Source organism: Acromyrmex echinatior, chromosome 9 (genome assembly GCF_024713525.1).
Source record: "Acromyrmex echinatior isolate Ae372 chromosome 9, ASM2471352v2, whole genome shotgun sequence".
NCBI classification, from domain to species: Eukaryota; Metazoa; Arthropoda; class Insecta; order Hymenoptera; family Formicidae; genus Acromyrmex; species Acromyrmex echinatior.
The window spans coordinates 829,584-852,734 of NC_141860.1; the positions used below are offsets into that span (position 1 = coordinate 829,584).

General features: G+C 31.8%; 2 protein-coding genes across 2 annotated transcripts in view; one reads left to right on the forward strand and one right to left on the reverse strand.

Moving 5' to 3' along the window:
• Positions 1-13,094, forward strand: part of tho2 (THO complex subunit 2-like protein) — a 58,334-nt gene extending 45,240 nt beyond the window's left edge. Inside the window, 2 exon segments of the mRNA XM_087409828.1 lie at positions 12,181-12,245; positions 12,959-13,094. Of these exon segments, the coding sequence (XP_087265954.1) occupies positions 12,181-12,245; positions 12,959-12,989 (96 nt within the window). The 3' untranslated portion in view covers positions 12,990-13,094.
• Positions 13,095-13,277: 183 nt separating this feature from the next.
• LOC105143183 (uncharacterized) lies at positions 13,278-20,737 on the reverse strand. The gene is made up of 4 exons (XM_011051272.2): positions 20,370-20,737; positions 17,634-18,294; positions 13,969-14,099; positions 13,278-13,782 (listed from the first exon to the last, which is right to left on the reverse strand). The coding sequence occupies exons 1-4, from the start codon at positions 20,402-20,404 to the stop codon at positions 13,302-13,304; spliced, it is 1,308 nt and encodes a 435-aa protein (XP_011049574.1). The 5' UTR covers positions 20,405-20,737; the 3' UTR covers positions 13,278-13,301.
• Between the last annotated feature and the right edge of the window lie 2,414 nt (positions 20,738-23,151).

A 23,151-nucleotide genomic window follows, 5' to 3' on the forward strand; every position in this document is an offset into this window, starting at 1 on the left:
ATTGGCGCCACTGGAGGTATTAGATTGCAGAAACTTTTCCAACAGCCTACGTATTTATATTGTTATTTGTATTATTTATATTATTTTTCTTTTTGTACTTTAATTGTTAATCTACTTAATTCATTCTGACGGAGTGTGTTTACAATTCCATTATGGAGATTGATGGAACTGATCAATTGGAGCAGGCTAAACATGGCAGTGTTAAATACATGTTAGAAGTGGTAGTGGGACTGAATGTCGCTTCTCTCATATGTAGGATTTTACTATTGCGGTATAGCATGGTAGGATATTCCGCTGCAGATACCTAAGGTCTTAATTGATCGTAGATATGCTTTTTCTTGCGCAATTGAGATTCTGTTATTCGCTATGAGAAAATTAAAAATTTATGTTATGTATACTCTACAAAATTCTAAAAATTTAAATTGTTAGAAAGAAAAGTTGTCGATGATTGAGAACAGAATCTCCTACATTAATTTAACCTCGACGAATATTAAATATCTCTGATTAAATGCTATCAACGCTACAGTCGTTCATGGAGCTAATGTTATCGCACTATTGGTTTCACGAACAGCATTGGTAGCGTTTGCGTCCACAGTGTGAATAGCGTTTCCCCGAACGCACTCCATATTAATCCTTCCACCATGGCAGTACCCGCGAAGACTGCGTGACGCTAACGCGATAAGGGTCAATCAAGCACGAATTGACGATTTCCTGATAGCCAATCCTCTTAGGAAATCCGCATGTTACTATTGCTACGGAATTTTCCTGTTGCGACAGGCTCGCATGAGAAACTTCTTGAACGTTCTTTTAGAACGACAATTGAATACATGCTAATAATGAAAATATGCCTGCAATTTGGTATAAAACTAAAATTCTTTTTGTTATTATTATCTATAATGTCTTTTAAAAAAGTCACTAATGGATAAAAAGCGCTACTTATGCAGCTAACTATTATTCTAAACGGCCTTCCTTGTGAATTTTTGGCAGTCCATAGGAATTCGGGAGTTCTCCCGATTATCGAGGAGATATTAACGATATTATATTTATTTTAAATTAGAATCTGATAATTCTTGTTCTACATAATGTGCAATATGTTAATTGGCTTAACAACTAATACTACTAACTATGGTTATAACATGCAATTGGTCAATTTTTTCTTCATCCAAGGGCTTGGACCGATTTTTAGCATTGTGGGACGCAAGGCTCAAGAAATAGTAAAAAAGACCTCGATTTTGAATTTTTTTTCAGCAGACTTCATTTTATATATTAGGTGTTGGAATTAATTCGTAGCGTTTTTTAATGAAAGAATGTTATTTATTTCACATGAGCATTAAAAAATACATTAATGAAAGTACTTCCCATCACTTGTAAAACGCTACGAATTAATTCCAACACCTAATACGTATTAATTAGACACGTATTAATGCGACTTTAATCTTGGAAAAGAATTTTCGAATCAATAAAAGGGGAAAAAAAGTAATTATTATACCAAAATTATATTTTATGTAATGTTTAGTCAATAATACACTGACTTTGGGATCTCCTTAAGCACCGACGAGATATTATTAAAGACGGTCAGCGCTTATGGAAGTTCGCGTGCCTGTTAAAATTTAAGTGATTAAGAGTAAAAAAACTAATAATATAGTAATTAAAAGAATAGCAAAGAGCCAATAACATAAAGAACTTTAATTTAAATTAAATTATAAAATTTATATAACAATTACAATTGACAAAAACAAACGTTTCGATTCCGATTGAATCATTTTCAATGTTGTAATATTGGGTCATCTAAAAAGTATCCGCGGTTTTTTGTCACTAGATGTGTTGACCATCAACACCATCTAGTGACAAAAAACCGCGGATACTTTTTAGATGATCCAATATTTAAACATCGTTATAAACCAAAAATGTACATGGTATTACAAAACTCATTAATAATTTTTAATTCTGTATTCTTCATTTCGTGTAGTACGAGTCATTTTTATCGAAAATCAAAATAGTCATAAAACAATATTCTGGAAAAAAAGTAACCGTGAACAAAGAAATTAATATTTAATATATACAAATTAGTAATATAATATAATAATGTACCTTGTCAGTAATATCAGTAAATGTTGAGAGTCCATTAATAAAAAGAGAGAAAAAAATGCAGGTAGATAGTAGTTCATATCATGGTACAATATATTGGTTTTTTATTTGTAGCAAATTTGCAAAAGTAACGAACATCTAACTTCCACGATGTCAGATAGCGCAATGTTGAGAAGGAAAACATTTATCGAGGAAAAATGGCAAAACAGGGGGGAAAAGGAAAGATATTAGGAGGGAGAAAGAGAAGGTATAATGTTAGAATATAATTCAGGCAAAGACTCTGTGTCGTTTTGCCTGTTTATTCTATGTTTCTGTTTTTTAATATGGACCATTTCAGATATTAACCTTTTATTGTATAAAGCTCTATATCTAATATGTTCACTTTATCTCATTTAAAGTTATGATTCTCCTCCATACGGTGATTGGAAATCACTGATGGAGATTTTGAACTTGTATTAATATCTGAAACATGTTCATGCAGTTTAGTTTTTAACTGTCTTTTTATCTGGCTAACGTAACTAACATCACAATCCTGATAAGATATTCTGTAAACTATATTTTGATTATGAAAGTGTTCCAACTCATCCTTTTCTCTCTTTATGAAATTTTTTAATGTGTTAGGAATGGTAAAAGTCAATTTACAATTAAACATATTAACTATTATATTAATTATTATTAGATAGGTGTGAATCTTTTAGATATTGTATTGACACATGGAATAGTAAAAAATCTTTCTGTGTCATCCTTGTTATTATTCAAACTATTATTAGGTGTTGGAATTAATTCGTAGCGTTTTTTTAATGAAAGAATGTTATTTATTTCACATGAGCATTAAAAAATACATTAATGAAAGTACTTCCCATCACTTTCTACTACTTTTGACCATCTTTCGGGCAGTGAATGAATACCGCGTCGGAAGAACTGTTCATCTTTAGATGAAATCCAGGAATCGAACCATTTTGTACAATTTTCGTAAGATGTGAACTTCTGCTCGCACAAGCTATGAGCTAATGATCGAAACAAGTGGTAGTCGCTAGGTGCAATATCAGGAGAATACGGCGGGTGCGGTAGCACTTCCCATTTAAGTGTTTCCAGGTATGTTTTTATCGGTTTTGCAACGTGTGGGCGAGCATTGTCGTGCAGCAAGATGACTTTATCGTGTCTTTCGAAGTATTCCGACCGTTTTTGCTTCAATGCACGGCTCAAGCGCATCAGTTGCCGTCGGTAGAGATCTCCAGTAACGGTTTCATGCGGTTTTAGCAGTTCGTAGTATATGACACCCTTCTCATCCCACCAAATACAGAGCAGGAGCTTTGAGCCATGGATATTGGGCTTTGCCACTGATGTTGATGGTTCGCCGGGCTTAACCCATGACTTTCTGCGCTTTGGATTGTCATAATGGATCCACTTTTCGTCACCGGTAACAATCCGATGCAAAAAACCTTTTCTTTTCTGCCGTTGAAGCAGCAGTTAGCACGTGAGAAAACGTCTCTCAATATCCCTTGGTTTCAATTCATATGGGACCCAATGTCCTTCCTTCTGGATCATGTCCAAACTTTTAAGACGTTTTCCTATTGTTGAGAAGTCAACTTCCAATGACGTAGATAATTCTTTAAGTGTTTGACATGAGTTTTCATTGAGCAGTGCCTGCAAATCGTTATCTTCAAATTTTTTCGGCTGACCAGGTCGCTCCTTGTCATCCAAGTCGAAATCACCAGCTTTAAAACGTGCAAACCACTTCCTACACGTTTGCTCAGCCAGAGCATGTTCACTATACACATCCACTAAAATACGATGAGCTTCAGCTGCACTTTTGTTCATATTAAAGTAATGAAGCAAAACTCCCCGCAAAAACACTTTATCTGGCACAAATTTTGACATATTCAATGAATTATACAGTATTGTTATTTATGATTTCAAGAAAGGTTATGTACGGCAAATGACGTCCTATGATAGATGTTTACAATGTATACAGAACTATAGGTAACAACGAAATAGTGTACTGCTTGTGCCATCTCTTGTAAAACGCTACGAATTAATTCCAACACCTAATAATATTGTTAATATGATATTTAATTCTATTATGAATAGTTGAGAAAATAAAATCTAGAGGATATCCATTCTGTAAAAAAATATTAATAGCATCAATCAAATTGTTTTGTTCGAACTTCGGATGACAAACGAAAAATCTTATCCACAACTCCATAAATTACACCTTTTTTATGACAAAGCGATGATGTGAATAAAAATTAAAGAATTTATCGGAAAAGGTTGCTTTACGATATACATTGAAAATAAGAATCCGTTCTTCAATAATCAACCTAGTATCCAAAAAATTTATTTTTCTGTCCAAGCCAACCTCCATAGTGAACTGCAATCTAGTGTGTAAAAATACCCAAAATATCACTAGATATCTTAAATAGATAGACAGAGCAGCTAAAATAATATCATCAACGTATCGATAATAAAATAACAATCGAACGGGCAACATTTCGATAGCAATTTTTTCAAAGTATTTTCCTGCATAACTATGTTTACAACGACAGATGACAAGGATGATCCTATAGGGGTCCCAAATATTTGTTTGTACATTTTTTTATTAAAGATAAAAACAATTCAAAACCATTCAAAAGGCAATTAAAAATTCATCTAAAGGAATTTTTGTTTTCTTAGATATAGAATCCCATCTTCTAACAACACTATCAGATGCCAAATCTATAAGTATATTAGTAAATAGGGACCACATCCAAGAAAACTAACATAGAATCTGATTCTAGTTACATCTTTAAATTTATTAATGAGATCAAAACTATTCTTTATAAAATTAGGAGCTTCTGGTATGGAGTTGTTAATGATGTTATGCAGAAATAATGATAAATTATATAGTGGGTTATTTATAGATGAAATAATAATTCTAAGAGGATAGTTTATGAATTATATTCGTTAAACCGTATGTGCTCTAGGAATGATCCCGTCAGTCGTACGCAACCTCCGATATACCAAGTCATCTATAAACCCTTTTCCTTTCCACCTACTAAGCATGTTACGCAAATCGCTCATAAGTTTTTTTGTAGGATCTTTAGTTATCATCTCATATTATTATCTGATTCCATCTTGGATATGTAATCTAGTTTATTTTGAGCAACGGTGATATTTCCTTTATCTGCTTTAGAAATATTGTTCTGACGACCAATAATATTGTTTTCAACATTTTTAATGAACTCAATTAATGTCCTATCAATATTGTATTTAATAGGAAGGCCAAAGCCTTCTCCCAACTGTAACAGATACTGGACTTCTATAGGAATGTCATTGCTCAAATTAAGGAACCATTTTTCATTTTTAAAGAATCTAGAGGAGCCGCTTCCCCAAACAGTTCAGCCGAAATATGTATTTTTTCTATAAACTGTAAAGATTTATCATTAAGAACTTTCTTAAATATAATCTTATTTTGTAAATCCTTGTTAGAAGCACAAACATAAGAAATTGGCTTAATATTTAATCTTTTATTTTTTAAGTCATCTTTTTTCCTCAACCATAGGATCTTCTTATCTATTCTCCTTGTATGTTGAAAAAAATTAATTCTCCACCATATGGAGGAGAATCACAACTTTAAATGGGATAAAGTGGACATGTTAGATATAGAGCCTTCATACAATAAAAGGTTAATATCTGAAATGGTCTATATTAAAAAACAGAAACATGGAATAAACAGACAAAACGACACAGAGTCTTTGCCTGAATTGTATTCTAATATTATACATTCTCTTTCTCCCTCCTAATATCTTCTTTCCTTTTCCCCCCTGTTTTGCCGTTTTTCCGTCCTCGATAAATGTTTTCCTTCTCAACATTGCGTTATCTGACATCGTGGAAGGTAGATGTTCGTTACTTTTGTAAATTTGCTTCAAATAAAAAACCAATATATTGTACCACGATATGGACTACCATTTACCTGCGTTTTTTCTCTCTTTTTATTAATGGACTCTCAACACATTTACTAATATTACTGACATACATTATTATATTACTAATTTGTATATATTAAATATTATTTTTTTTTGTTTATGGTCATTTTATATTATATTATGATATATTTATTATATTATATTATATTATATTATATTATATTATATTATATTATATTATATTATATTATATTATATTTAATATTATATTATGTTTTATGACTACTTTAATATTCGATAAAAATGACTCGCAGCGTACTATACGAAATGAAGAATAGGAGATTAACATTATAATGAATTTTGTAATACCATGTATATTTTTTATTTGTAACGATGTTTAAATATTACGACAACATTGAAAAATGACTCGATCGGAATCGAAACATTTGTTTTTGTCAATTGTAATTGTTATATGAATTTTATGATTTAATTTAAATTAAAATTCTTTGCTACATTACTGGCTCTTTGCTCTTCTTTTGACTACATTGTTTTATATTTATAGCCTTATTATTAATAATAATATAGTACTAATTTCATGATTTATTAATTTCGTAAACGTATATATACACGTAAACTTAAAACTTAATAATACTAGATTTTTATTTAGAACTAGTTTTAATGTTATCATCCGATTTGATTATCAATAGGGATAGTAACTGCAGAGAAAAAAATTTTAATTTTTCAGCAATGTATAAGATATAGCATTAAAAATATGCATATTTATACAGCATTTACATAATAAAAAAATCACAAATATTTAATAATGTATTATCGAAATATTTATGTTAATATAATCGAAGAGAAACCTGAGAGTGGACGTCCGCTTTAGGTGGAGATTAGGCTAGAGATTCTATAATCAATTTGGCGAAAGAGGGCACAACTCCTGATTGGTTCGCTACTTGGTTCACTTGATATTCTTCAGACAGCTTCATATATTGTCGGAAAACGAGTGCGAAGAAAAGAAAGAGATATAATTAGAGATGTAAAAAAAATGATATTTTTGACTTGGGAGAAAAGTATTAAGTAAAAAACTAGTTTTTTTACTGTAAATTACTATTTTGACTAAATTACATAAATTTCATGAAAAAACATATAGTTATTTCAATATAATTATTTGAATAACAGATATTTTATATTTAAAAGTCAAATAAATGATGTTATTAATACAAATAATACTTCATAAGCATAATAGATACTGTTTTGTTGCATACTAGATGGGGTGAAAGGTAACATCCTTGACCGCCAGAATGCGCCACTACTGCAAAAAAGTTTATGGTGCCTTGTAGTCCGTTCATATTTAGGCAGACATGCCAAGTGGCAGTGCGATACTGCCCTTAGTTTTGTTTTGAGAGCTGATTGTTGTTGACGTGTTTGCGAAAACGATTTTCGTTCTCTCATAAAACATTATTTTTTGAGAGGCAAAACGGCGAAGGAAACAAAAGAAAAGTTGGATAAATATTATGTGGCTAGTACTCCGTCAGATTACACCGTCAAATATTGGTTTCGAGAGTTTCGTGGTGGCCGCAACTCCACTACCGATGAAGTCCGCAGCGGCAGGCCCTCCGATGCGGTTACCGAGGAAAATGTCAAAAAAATATATGAAATGGTGTTGGCTGACCGGAAAGTGAAGGTGCGCGAGCTAGCAGATGCTACAAAGATTAGTACTGAGCGAACACGCCATATTTTGGGCGAGATTCTGCATAAGAAAAAAATTTTTTTCATTCCCAGGGAGGTTACTTTTCACCCCACCCAGTAATTGTACTCTATATTTTAATTATTTTGAGATATCTCAATACAATGTTGATTCAAGAGTAATTAGAGATTCGATGAACGTTGTCTCATAAATTTAAATTTAGAATATGTATAATTACAATCACAGTGCAAAAAAAGTGTCAATTAGTCTAGTAAAGTATTATTTGTATTAATAATAATATGGAACTTACTTAATTTAGTAAATGTACAGTATAACAGATCACCTTCCGATGATCTTGATCTTAACATGTGTTGTTAAGGTCATGACCCTTTCGGAAGATTTTAGTCCGCGGTCGTTCTTTGCGTTAAAAAGTTATTAACAAAAAAATTTGAAAAATAATGCATTGTTTCTGCTATACATGCAATATTAAATACCATTCTACATAGCTTTTGACTTTCAACACGAAGCGATTTTCACTCTTCTCTCCTTCTGCTTTAAGGGCACACGACTCTCACCCCTCCTCCCTCCTACTTCAAGGGCGCACAACTCTTACTTCCGACTCTCACCTCCCCTCCTCCCCCTGTTTCAGAGATACACATTCAATACTTGAATGATCAGAAAAAAGACAAGAAGCAGAAAAGTTACGAAAAAGAAGAGAAAATCCGAAAGAAAGAAGAAGCATGTTTAGAACTTTTAGATGAGGTGAATGATCGGCTCAAAAAGGCATTGAAAGATAATAAAAGTGAAGATAATCGCGCAAGGAATTTTGGAAGATTTGAATGTATTAAGGAAAAAAATACACGAGAAAGAAGTCACAAGCCAATTACAGAACAAAATTGAGAAAAAAAAATCCAGGCTTATTACTTCCTTCCTTAAATCCAAACCGTTGAAAGTACCACGATTGGAATGAATATTTTATTTTATATTTTATAATTTTACTAATATGAAAGTGGTAAAAATTTACAAAAATGAATTTATCTAATATTTTATTATTTATTGCATCTATTTGCATAATTTTGTTGTGTATTTTCAGCATTTAAGTATGTTTTATTGTTCCTCTGTTTTATGTAATTTAAGATTTTTTTAAGAATATTTTTCATTCGGTTATAACCACAAATTTTATGTAGTGATAGTTCTGGTAAACATTTATATTTTATTATATTTGTAATTTGAAAATGCTAGTCACAAGCATAATTTTAAGCATTCATAAGAATGTTATGTGATAAACGAACACAGTACCTATACATATTGCAATTTATCATAAAAGGAATATATAGAATATTTCTTTTTTTATAATCTTTCATAAAAATTCTATAATACAGTTTTAATTAATGTTTTTATTTAATATCTGAAACTAGTTTAGAAATCTTTCTGTTCATCTCGCTATTTTTCACTATTTACCAGAGTTGAGAAATGTTATTTTTTCCGTTACTCTGTCGTTACTTTCTATAATAAACATAACATTATAATTTTTTATAACTAAGTTTGTGTTAAGATTGGAAAAGTCGACTTTTCCAACTTTAGCACAACCTTAGCGTTTAGTAATAAAAAATTGCAACGTCATTATCAAATTGTTTATTATAAACAGTAATAATAAAGAAACGGAAAAAGTAACGTTTTCCAAGTCTGTTGTTTACTTTTTATCACTATTTACTCACTATTTAATCACTTTTTTGCGAAAAAACTCACTTTTCTCAATTATTTTGACGTGCTAGGTCGATGGAAAGCTTAGTGGCTTGAGGGATGTCCATTATCAGGCTTCTCTCTGATATAATTATAAATTTTTATTAATTATCGGTAAAGTCATCGTTTTTTCAATTATTCCCAAGTTTTCGGGGGCCTCATTGAGTCACGATAATTTTCCCAGAGCCGATGGCCTTTAATAGTATCTCATCTGTGTCTTAAGACACATTAACTTTAAATCGAATTTCCACTTATTTTACTCTGCGGTTTTTTTTGACGGTGGCGACACAGAATTAGATGGCTGACGAAACCGATAGCCACATACACATAAGCACGAGCCCATATACACCCGTCGATTAAGGCCCAGTTCCACAATTCATGGTTAACTCTTAACCGAGGTTCAACTAGTTTCTCTTTTTCCAATTTTAGAATTGGAAAGAAATAATGAATAAGTTGAACCTCGGTTAAGAGTTAACCGTGAATTGTCAAACTGGACCTGAGAGAAAAAATGCAAAGAGAGAAATTGTAAATTTAAATATATTAACTATTTAATTTGCATTTTTTTCTCCAATATCTGTTTCAGTCGGAATCCTGCAAAGTTATTAGATTGGTCAAGCTAACCGGAGCTTGGTAAAAGTCGCCCTAAAAGATTGCAACACTTTTTTTTAATAGATTTCGGAATGGAGTTTGCTCACTGAACGATTGGTTCTTAGTTATGGATCCATAAGTAAGGACCAATCGCTCGGTGAGTAGACTGCATTCCAAAAACCATGGAAAAAGAACTGTTGCAACTTTTTAGGCTATAGTCCACTTGGCGCTACAAATGCTTCGAAGCATTTGTAGCGCCAAGTGGACTGCCCTCTTATAGTGAATTCGAATGAACGCATTCAGTGCGCACTGGTGCAATTAAAGCCGTCATACACAAAATAACGTAAAGATATGTTTATATATAAACATAGAAATCGATTAAATCCTGAAATACTCAATACATTTGATTGTATTAGCTAACATATGTATTTTATAATTCGAAATATTTGCATTTTATTTTTATACTCAAATTAAATCAGTGTATAACGGCTTTAATATGCACCAGTGCGCACTAGTTATTCCAATCGAATTCGCTATTGGAGTATATCCACATAACTTGCATAGCCGCATAGACGTATGCATAAAGAAAATTATCCTATCGCATTTTTCTTATAAAGACGCTCGTAAAATGTGATTGGATAATTTTCGCTATGCATATGTTTATACAGTTATGCAAGTTGTGTGGATATATCCTTAAGATCGCAGACTTTTGCATAACGCTAGTGCGTAAGCGAATCAACTAATTTCCTCCCATTTCATGGAAAAGAAGAATTCGATTAATTGATTCCCTTATGCACTATGCATTATGCGTCAGGGCGGCGTCCCATAGAGCGGAAATTGAACAACGGAACTCGCGTGTGTACGTGCGTGCGTGCGTGCTATATGAAAATGTTGGATCAGAAAATGTTACAGTCTGTCCGATAAGAACGTGGTCGACTTATATATGAAAGAAAAATTTATTTATTACTATTAAGTAATAATGATTATATTTTATTATCGTTAAAATGCAATTACATTAATAATGGGTCCAGTCACCGATCTATAATGGACTGGCATCTCCGAAGAATACTTTCCACTAAATTGATAGTATATTCGTGCGGTAAAGACATCCAAATGCATCAAATTTCGGCGGACAACTGTTTTAAAGTGAATGTCCGTCTCCCACGAAGTTTTCTTTCGATAAACGCCCATACATTTTCAATCGTATTCGCATCGGGTGATTGCGATGTCCAGCACCGTGATATCATTTTGCGCTTTCCAGTTCTTGCAGAGCTTGCTTCGTTATCTTCTTGAATCCAATCTTCATTTTTATGGATAAACCAACATTGGGCAGAGTATCTTATATTTCTAACATTTTTTCTGTATTCAAGCGTAAATACAATAAAAGATAGCTAAATCCTTGCTCTGAGAATCAGCCCCAAGCGTACATCTTTATATGCGTCGTGCCACATTCTGGTAAATCATCTATCATTTTTGCTTCAATATAACATTGTACTTACTTTTAAAAGAATTATTTTGATTTGGCAACATGTACTTGGCGGCAGTGAATTAAGACATTTTCAGTCGTTTTGAATGTGTACATAAAAATAGCTTCATAGTGCGATGCGTAACACTCATTTTGAAATATGCTTTTTCTATCAGGAATCAAACAATAACTGACATACTATGGCTAATAATGCATCATGCACAAAAGGTAACACTTATCAGCACAAAAAAGTTAAGAGCATCTTTTACCGGCTATGAGTAATCGCGACCACGCTCTTATCGGACAGTAGTACATTTGAAAGTTATTTAAACACGTACAAAAATGGATAAAACATATTTGCAGCTCTACATCCTATGAAACACGCATATTTATAATTTTTTTATTTCAGTGAATTTGTTACACATTGTGTATCAGAAGATTTCTGACATAGAAATTGTAATGCTACTTCTGTAGTGCTGGCTTCTTTTATTAAATAAAAAATCAAGTTATTATTTTCTTAACAATTTTCTATTACTTCATAGTTGATAATGATGTCTACTTCGAGTACATTAAAGGGACAAAATGGGCGGCAATAGCAAAAAAAAGACAAGAAAGTGTAGATGACAATTGTCCCCCTTCCATTATCAGTCGCAAGATATCATGGCATTCAGGAGACTTATTCAAGAATATATTTTCAGGAAAAATCTCCATACTCAAAGGATCGTCCTCATGAACGCGAAGGACGTGAAAGTCGTGATAAACAATATCCTTTTTTATGCAAATTTAATTAAGTACAAATATTATTTTTATTATTTTCAAAACTATGTTTTTTTTTACAACTAGTTGATTTTATATAATAATAGGTGCGGTCGAGTTATCGCTACGAATACTTCGAAGCATTTTTTGGTCAATTAAATGCTTTGAAGCATTCGTAGCGACAACTCAACAGCATCCAATGTATATAACATCTCGTAACTAGAACATTTGTGATACTTGATGTGACATGACAGTATATTAAACATTGTAGCTAATTAAGTGTTAACATAGTTTATGTATTATGTAGAATGAATCGTACATAGAATGAATCGTACAATTATTGAGTAAAATAAATAAGTTTTTTATGTGACATTTTCTTATTTTAATTAACAAATTTTGCTAGTATGTGTATTAACATGGTTCAGCGAATATAAAAATTATGTTTATTAATTGTATTTTTGTGATTATAAATGAACATGTATGAAAATAACATTTAACACTTAATTACATTACTCAAATATAACTATTATATTTTATTCCGTTTATGAAATTTGTAACATTTTGTTTTGAATTTTTTAACACAAAATATATTGTTTTTTTTATAACTATAATTTTCATTATCTTTTTTTGAAAGAAAATCCTTAACTGCTCAATAACTGTATGATTTATCTTATGCACAAAAAATACAAGTGCTTGATATGATCCTTAATTCAAGTGCACCAGAAGGAGTTCAGATCCGAAACGAAGATGATGTACAACAACGGAAAGGAGCTCGACTTAACATTTTCTATGCTATGATTTGATGTTGCATGTAATAAACGTAGAATTCAAAATAAAGCAAAAGGATAATCAATAATTTGTATATAATGTGTTTTAACATCCAGTTTCATAAAATAAATTATCTAAATGTTCGATATTTTTTGATACATGTTTCAATTCAGTCTTTTCTTCTGAGAGTGAAGAAACTACAATCTTCGCATATGTGCATCTAGTGTAATTTTCAAAATTGATTATTGTGCAATATATAATAAATAGTAAATAATATTTTGAAATGTTTTATTTGCTACGAAGAGGTATTAACGAAAGTACAAAAATACTGATCGGCTTTGGAACTCTCTTCTTCCAAGCGCTTTAGCCGCGTCTTGGCATCCTGAAGAATATCTTCGGTAGAACTACTCTCACTGACAATTGCGTTTGTGCTGACAATTCGAGTCACAGGAACTGGCACTTTAAATGGTTGTAATAAATGAACTTCCTCCAATTGGTGTGATAACTGGACGCTGCGCTGCGTGATCTGTTCTATCCTTGATCGTTGCATTTCCACGAGATTCGTTAGTTCCAGCTTCTCCCTTTGTAGAGTTCTGCATTCATCCATTATGGTACGGCTCTCCCTATCAGTTTGTACATAAATGTCTCTGAGATTGTTTTGAGCATATTGATTCGACGTGCTTTGTGACATTTCCTTCTGCATTTTAACGAGCTCTCGTTGTAGTTTCTTCAAGCCACTTTCGAACTTCCTGTAACTATCTCGTTCTCTTTGCAATCTACAAAAATTATTTTAATTTATTTTAAATAAAAATATTTAAGATAAATAGATGAGTAGAATAAAAAATCAGAATAAAAAAATTATGGAAATTAGGAATTGTTACTATTGTTTAATTGCCTATCAAGTATTTCTAGAATTATAATAGAATTTAGAAATTATCTTTTTTCTCGCTTTCATTAAGTACCTGTTAGCTTCTTGTGTTAAGAAATTTTGTTTCATAGATAGTTCTATTTCCTTTTGCAGAACACATTGTGCATTGCTGTTTTTTTCTTCCTTCAATTGCTTTTCTTTCAGGGTCAAAGATTGCATTAAATTCTATATACAGAAAGAAACACAAATAAATAAATAAATAAATAAATAAATAAATAAATAAATATATATATATATATATGTATATTATATTTATATATATATATATATATAAAGAACGCTTTTCAGCAAGATATAAATAATACAATATAACACAGTGAATCATTATTATATCACATACTTAATGTTTTTCAACATTAAACAAAGATAAAATATTTCACTGCATTATACTACCATCTGTCTCTTGCTGGAAAGTACCTAAAGTAATATAAGATTAGCGCTGAGACACTATCTCTCCAGATATTTAGATTTAGATTATTTCTTTAGGACTTGACTTTTTTTCTAAGTGAAAAACTTATATACTGGTCTTTAATAATAAAAAAAGAATCCTTTATCCATTACAAAATTGATTATCAAGAAATAATATATACAAATAATTATTTATTATAAAGTAAAACTGCAGAAAAGGGGAATAACCGCCAATGACCTTGTTTTGACATATGTTGTCAAAATGTCAAGGTCATGATGACCCTGAGTAACCTCCCAATAAGTTTTAGTTGTTGCTCGTTATTCATTAAACAGTTATTAACAGTCGAAGTTAATAATTATTTCCCTGCTTGACAGCGTTCAGAAATTATGTTTAGATAACTGTAGTGTGCATTTTTGCTATAATATACATAATGTAATCTGTAGTTTAGTTGTCTGGGCGTAATTCCTGAATGCAGCCCTTTATATGAAGAATCAAATAATTTTAGACAGGGAGAGAGGTATGAGATGAATGAATTCAAGGAATATATAATACAACTTCCCACGCAAAGCAATTTTCACTCCACCTCTACCCCTGCTTAGGAACGCATGACTTTCCACGCGAAGCGACTCTCACTCCGCCTCTCTCTCCAGCTTCGGGACGCGCGATTTCCATGCGAAACAGTTTTCATCTCCCCTCCTTGCTATGCGTCCCTAAGCAGAGGGGGAAGTAAGAGTCGTTTCGCAAGGAAAGCCATTATGTAAGCAAGGAAAGATACAGAATAGTTTCCAATCAAGAGATACGATAGTAGTCTCGCGCCAAGTATTCGCGCGTACTGGGCGCAGGAGATACTACAGTGTATCTTTACTCAAGCCGTCGAGTTGAAACACTATGTTCACATCCAAAAAAAAAAAACGTCTAGACGGACGAAATTTTTAATAGGCTCAATCGATAGCACGGGGTCCCCTATTGTATAATGAAAATTAACGAAGTCGTTATTTTTTTTCTCCGATGAATATTAAGACAGTTATTTTAATTTTTTTGTAAAAATGGAGTAAAATAAAATTAAGAATCGTCATCGAGATGTCCGCGGGGACCATGATTTGATTATAATCAGACAATTAATGCTCGAATATGCTCATATACACTTCCAAGTACCCTCTACACCACATACACTAAACCTACCCAATTCATCCGAACCCCTTCCATCCCCCTCCCATTACAGAGACCTCAATACGCACCAACATTTACCCGATATATCCTGCTACATCCTTATCCATGCACACTCTCGCCCTACCCCCATCCTATCTCTATCCCCACTTCCTTTTGAATATCTTAATATTCCTCGAAATATTTTTCATACCTTGCTACATTTTTATCTACCTCCACTGTTATCTCATTTTGAATATCTTGATACACTCCAAAACGTCTCAAACATTTTTCAATTCTCTAGTCAATCCTTACGCACTCCAGGTAGCACATATTCATTTAAAAAACGTTTTATAAAATGTTTCTCTGAAACATTTCATAACTGGTTCTTAAAAACGTTTCTGATTAAAATGTCTATTCGAAAAACATTGAGGAAAACGTTTTTTTCTAACAAAAAAAAAATGTTTAAGAAATGATTGAAATACCGTTTAAGAAACGATCAAAATACGATTCTTTTCGATATAATTTATTTTCTCACAGAATTATTTAAATTTTAAATAATGCATTCATATGTATACATAGGAAAGTTCCCTATTATGAAATAGACTCCTAATATGAGATATAGCGGCGTTTCCGCTAAACTAATGCTATCTATTGGTTCCATCATAAATTTATTGTTCTTGAAAATTATAATATTTAGTGGAAAATTCATTATTAGATCATGCCTGTAGTTGCAAAAAAAGATTTTAGAATTTGGATGTCTTCAAATTTCATTGAGATGAGCTTTTAAACCTTGATTATTATTTAATAAGTAAATATTTTTTAATAAATTTTTCATGTGATGAGAGTAGAGTAACATCATACTAATAAAAAAATACGTGATGTGTTGAATTGCTTGATTACAGAAATTAGATTTCATAATCGCAAAACCGTAAGGCGTGGAAATCGTAATATGAGATATCCAGAATATTTCTAATATGAAGAGTATTCTATTATTATATTTCTAACCTTTGCTTCTATGTCATAGTATGAAAATTGTTGCTAAAGTATAAATGTTATTGTACAATAATAAAAAGCACAATCGGAATAAATATTGAGTATTTCTGCGATGCTTGATTCCAACTACCTGAAAACGAATCAGCTAGATGCAATGCATCGCACACTCATTTTGTACGCGTACTGGCTATGTTTATTTGTATTTTAGAAACATTAAATAAAGTTTTTTTTAATTGCAATACTGATGTACTTTATGTTTTATTATCGATTTCTCGAAACATCTCATATTAGGAGCACAATTTTTTTTACTTTGCGATTTGCTCACTTTTTACATTTCTTTAAAAAAAATTTGAATTGAATTTTACATAACATTATATTAAAGCTTACTAAATTCCCTTAAAAAAAATGACCTATTATTTTTTTAAATTCTGCCTATAGATTTCTAGCATTTACCTAAAATGAACTCGTAATATCTCATAATAATGGCCTTTCCTCTACGTATTTTTTTAAAATAAAATTGAATAAATCATTAAAACAATAATTTTCTTAAATAATTTATTCAATTTTCTTTAAAAAAAAATATATGAATATATAAATATATTATATTTTATTCCATGAAAAAGCAAATTTTTTCACAAGTAAAGAAAATACTAATGTCATTGCTTCAGTCCAATATATTTACAAGTACGTGAAAAATATATTTTTTACCCTCTGTGAATCAGATGAGAAATCAACATGAATCATATGTAAGCATCATATGTAAGTATGTCTCATATCCTTATCATAAATATTTATGCTATAATTTAATATTAGTGACAACGCACTCTGACAGTTGCACGAAATCGATAATTTGCGCGCCGTATTTTTTAAGAATTTTTATTTTGAAACCTTTACTTTCGTTATAATTTTTGCTTTCAGCATAATAATTCATATTATGTATTATAATGATAATAAGAATTTCAGTGTTTAATTATTTAAGAAAAAAATTATTAGTAAGGAATTTTTTTTTAATCATGATTAGATAGATTTTATATATCAAGATCAAGGACATCAGCAATTGCTCTCCTTTTCTGCAGTTTTATTCTTATCATCTTTATCATTTATAAAATATCTTATATGAAATATATAAAAATGGTTAAAGGCATTACCTGAGCTTCTTTCACTTTTGCATTTAATGAATTAAGTTGATGCTTTATAACTGTGGCTTGTTGCTTTAATTTACTCTCCTTTGTCTTTAACTCGTCATCATACAGTTGTTTCTGTTGCATAATTCTTTTCCTTATTGCCTCTATTTTTGTTGCTTGTACAAGATTTACTTCCAAAGCTAAATTAGCTTGTGTCTTCCTGTCGTACATAGTCCTTCTTGTTGATGACTGAGTTTCAACAAGCGAGGCTATCGAGCTCAGAATAGATAGCAACAATGGTGTTTCACTATTCATGTAATTTGATATAATGTATTGGCCCTCGGGCCTGTTGGGATCAATGCCTAAAGTTTCCAGAGTGTGTGCTATGTAATCACTTTGCAACTTATATCCGCTACCATCGCCTCTATCACTCTCATCAGAGGAGCAGTGTGGCACACTGTTGCAAAAGTTTACTAAAAGTGGGACTTCACTAGCAAATATCGACAGGGTGAAGGAGTAATTGTGACTAAACAGATACTCTGCTATTAACATATCATAAACATACTGTTTTGCTGATCTTGCCTCTATATTCTTACATAGTCTCAGATCCTTACATTTCAAAGCATTCACCAAGTTCTGTCGTAGATGTGTCCTGATATTAGATACAATCCCACATTTCTCAAACCTATAAAAATACAGTAGATGCCTTATTAGAAGTAACAATGAACGAAAATATAGAAATTATATTACGAATTAGAGCTACAAACTAAATAATTATCTAAAAGATGCTCAATTTCAATGAAATTATGCTCATTCGACACGTTATTGCATGAAACAAAAGAATCTGGCAGTAAAATGTGCTCAGTCCCGCAAAGCGAAATATTAATCTTAAAATTAATTATTGTAGATTAGAAAATATGTTACATCAATGAGACATAGAGGATTACACAAATTCTGTTTTATAAACACAAATCCTCTGCTTTAAAAACAAATTCTTTGTTTCAAAAACATAAAAATTCTGTTTTAAAAATAAATTCTCTACTGTAAAAACAAAAATTATATAGAAAATAATTTATTTTTAAAGCAGAAAATTTGTATTATTAAAACAGAGAATTTGTGTAACCTTCTATGCCATCGATGTGACATATTTCCTAACCTAACAATAGTTAAACTTTAACGATGAACCCTTTGTACACACCTTAGTTTTGGATACCCTTACTACATATGTTAGGTCATTTGTGTTCTAAATTAATTTTCATTACTTTTACATAAAAATTATTAAACAATTTTTACGTATATTTTGTCATTTTTAGAAAGTATTTGTAAAGTTGTATATTTATAATAAATTGTATATAAATTGTTATAACTAAATATAATTAACAAAATGAGAAAAATGTACTTTTTCATATAAAAATGTAAAACTCTGAAACAAAAATGTTTAAAGAAAAAATATGTTTTAATATCTTAAAGTTGACATTTTAAATTACAAAAGAAAAAATAGTTCAAGTGTCGGCTGTCCAAAAAATTTAGTTATTTAATAACCTGAAATGATTTTTTTAATATGAATGGCTATAAATTGAAGATATATTGCATCTTTTAAATAGTGCATTTTACTGTTGCTATTGTGTTAAAAAAACTTATAATTTATTAGAAAAATGTTCTTCATAACATTACAGACATTTAATATGAGGGTACAAAAAAACTATCTTGTTTAGTAATATGTTGTTCTAGGGTTAAATTCTTTTTTTAATAATTTGCAAAATATTTTCATAATTCAAACGAGATTAGTTGAAAATAAAGAAAAAAATAAAAAATTTTTTTAGTTACAAAAATGTACATGAAAATGTCATTTGTGACCCCAGCAAACGAGAATGGATTGAAATGGATTGAAATTTTTTCTATCCGAATGCGTATTTTAAATAGCGAATACTTTTTTTTGGATTCAATTGGATACAATTGGATTGAAAAACTGCATTTCTTATTCAAAATTTTGAATAGAACAGTATTCACAATGTATTTTGTGCACAAAAAAAGCTAATATTATTTTTAGATTGAAAGGCATAGGAATATGCTCCATGCAATTCCTATAAATGAATAAAAATGCATTCAGGATTGAAAAGCATTCATTTTAACATTCGTGAATCAATATTTCTGAAAATCTGAATCCATTTCTCGTTTGCTGGGACTAAAGCTAATTCTACAATGTGCTCTTTGTTTCCTGTTTCTAGTTGTTTGTCTCTTATCTTTTTGGTCAATAAGGTTAATTCTATAATATGCTTTTTGTTTCCTGTTTCTTGCTATTTGTCTCTTGTCTTATTGACCAAAAAGGCAAGAAACAAACATTATTTTAATCAATTCTAGTTAAAGGATACACACGAATTGAAGCCGGTAATGCATAAAACTTGTTCTCTAGATGCCTAACTTTTTCTAAGGAATAGAAAAGAGACCAGTATTTGATCAGATGCTCTTAGTATCAAAGAAAAGAAATGTGCAGGTCACAAATGACCAAAGGTATCTAATAAGAATCAATATTTCACTTTGCGGGACTAAGCACATTTTATTGTCAGATTCTTTTGTTTCAAAAACGTATTGAATAAGTATAATTTCATTGAAATTGAAGGAGAGAGCGTCTTCTAAATAATTATCTTTGAAAAGTGGAAGTAGATAATCTTGTGCGTGCGTGCGTGCGTGTATGTGTGATGAAAATTTTTCATTTCATCGCGAAAATCGAATATTATGTAAACTTTTATATACACTTACCATGTATATATGGTAGGATAGTAATCACTATCCATATCGAATAAAAAAGTATGTTATGCCTGGTCACGCCGTTATAATAATCAAATAACAATGAGCACTTGCTTCTTTTTTTTTGTTGATCTATTTCTTCCGTGTATGTTGAGATCATAGACACATGGTGAATTCTTCTTCTTTTTCGGATAATAATGGCACTCGCCGCAGAAATGACGGCGATTCCGGCCGCGAACTTTTCTTCTTATTTATTGAACTGCCTCCATAAATAATGAGGAAACAATATGGCTAGATCACGTCAAAATAATGATGCAATATCCATGGTCTACAATGTCGTCACGCTGCACGACCGCGCCATAATGAAGCAGTGATGCCAGACATATCCCGCACTCGCGCATGCGTGTTGTTTATAGTTTAGCATGCAGTGCTGCAGCCATTAGATTATGTTAAAGGTCCACACAATAAAAAGAACAGAGAACAGAGAATAAGAATTTCAACCTATCAGAAATCATGTATTGTGGAATACAGTTTCTGATAAGTTGAAATTTTCATTCTCTGTTCCTTTTATTGTGCGGAGCCTCTTAAAATAACGATATGGTGCCGTGTGGACCGCGAAGTCTGCGCACCAAACCAAACAACAGGAGGTGCGAGGAATCCCAAGAGGAAAATAGAAATGAGGTAAAATATTTTAGGTCAGAAAATGAATCGCAAGGAGCCAGGAAAAAGACCCAGAAAAGATATGTATTCGAAAATTTAGAAAATCTTGATTAGACGAAAATATCTTTAAAGAATGATTGACAGAGAATGACAATAAAGCTTGGTGTAAAATTTGTAATATTTCGCTTAAATGTTGTCGATATAATTTATCAAGGCATACCGAATCAGCTTCTCATATAGATAACGTAAATAGTGTTAATGTAGAAATTGATATCTTACAATAAGAGGTCTAATTTCTATATACAATATTTATAATTCTATTTCTCTTTGGGGCAACTAAGGACGCCAGTTTCACGAACGGATTAGATACTTTACTGGCGCTTTAGATTGTGCGCATGCGCAAATGCGGGGCATGTCTGACAGCTGGATGCAAGTAAATATGAGGTAGTGTTCGTTTCTACCGCAGATGTCGTTTGTTTATTCTACTTGCGAAGAGGTAGAACTGTAGCGCAATTTGTCATTCATTTACGCAGGGATATATTGTATATACAGCCCGTAGCAGGAATGCCTGAGATTTGAGGGATCCACGTTTCATAGTTATTTTTAGTTATTTTTCATTTTCATGACTGTTAAAATCTGATACGATCGGATGTTACGTCAGCGATCATAAATGTATTATGAATTACGCAGTATTTGTGAGTTGTTTTTTGACAGCCGGCCGATGTAAACTCAATTTTAATCAGTGAAATCTCTCTATCAGATAACCTAGTAATTATATAGGTGATAGGTTGAAGCAATTCAAGCAATTATACTTTTTCAAAACTACAACTTATCTGATATATTAAAGGCTTCGATTCGCTTCCTTTCAATTAAGCTTTGGAATATTTCAGAGATTTCTCTGAAAAAACTTTTGCCGTCTTTCTCCGAATGGAGGAATATTGAAATCTCTTCAATCTAATCACTAGGTTATCTGATAGAGAGAGATTTCACTGATTAAAACTGAAGTTACATCGACTGACTGCCAAATACAATTCACAAATACTATGATATTGGGTCATTTAAAAAGTATCCGCGGTTTTTTGTTCAATTTTTGAATGAAATTTTTCTTTATTGAAAATCAATTTTAATCAAGTATATATTGGCCATTATTATCTATAATCTTTTGCCATTTTTCGGGTAATTTCATAATTCCATCCGTGTAGAACTTTTGTGGTTTATCGGCGAAAAACTTTTTCAAATGATTTTCGGCAGCTCTTTTGTCGGCCGATGTTTTTCCATCAAGAGAGTTCTGCAGAGATCGAAACAAATGGTAGTCAGACGGTGCAAGGTCCGGGCTATACGGTGGATGCATCAAAACTTCCCAACCAAGTTCCCTCAATTTTTGGCGCGTCATCAAAGATGTGTGTGGTTTGGCGTTGTCATGATGGAAGACAATACCTTTTCTGTTAATCAATTCTGGTCGTTTTTCCTTAATCGCTTCCTGTAATCTATCCAGTTGTGAACAGTAGAGCTCTGAATTAATCGTTAGGCCATGTGGTAACACCTCATGATGGACGACTCCCTTCCAATTCCACCATACACACAGCATCATCTTATTTGCCATCAATCCAGGCTTTGAAGTCGTTTGTGATGGTTCGCCGCGCTTACTCCATGATCTTTTACGAACGATATTCTTGTATTTCACCAATTTTTCATCGCCCGTGATGATTTGCTTCAGAAATGGGTCGATTTCGTTGTGCGTTTCAGTAGTGTTTCGCTGATGGAAATTCGATCAATCAAATTTCTTTGCGTTAATTCATGTGGCACCTAAACATCGAGTTTCTTTGCGTCTGAGCCAGTCTTTTTCAAATGATTCCAAACTGTCACATGGTTGATTCTTAGTGCATTGGCTATCTCCTGACAGCTCACATGCCGGTTTTGCTCGACCAGTTGCAAAATTTCATCGACTTTTTCAGTGACTGGCCGACCAGAGCGAGGTCGATCTTTGACATCAAAATTTCCAGAACGAAATCGAACAAACCACTCCTGCGTCCTGTGTTCACTTACAGCATCCGCGCCGTAAACTTCACAAATTTGTCTGCATGTTTGTGCTGCGTTTTTGCCTTTTTTGTAGTAAAAAAGCATCACATAGCGT

Excerpts from the sequence above, each read along its gene's own strand:
- LOC105143183 (XM_011051272.2), bottom strand. The coding sequence starts at position 20,404 with ATGGATAGTGATTACTATCCTACCATATATACATG. Across the intron at positions 14,100-17,633 it reads CAAAAGTGAAAGAAGCTCAG|AATTTAATGCAATCTTTGAC; the intron begins GTAATGCCTTTA and ends TTCTGTATATAG. Across the intron at positions 13,783-13,968 it reads TTAACACAAGAAGCTAACAG|ATTGCAAAGAGAACGAGATA; the intron begins GTACTTAATGAA and ends TAATTTTTGTAG.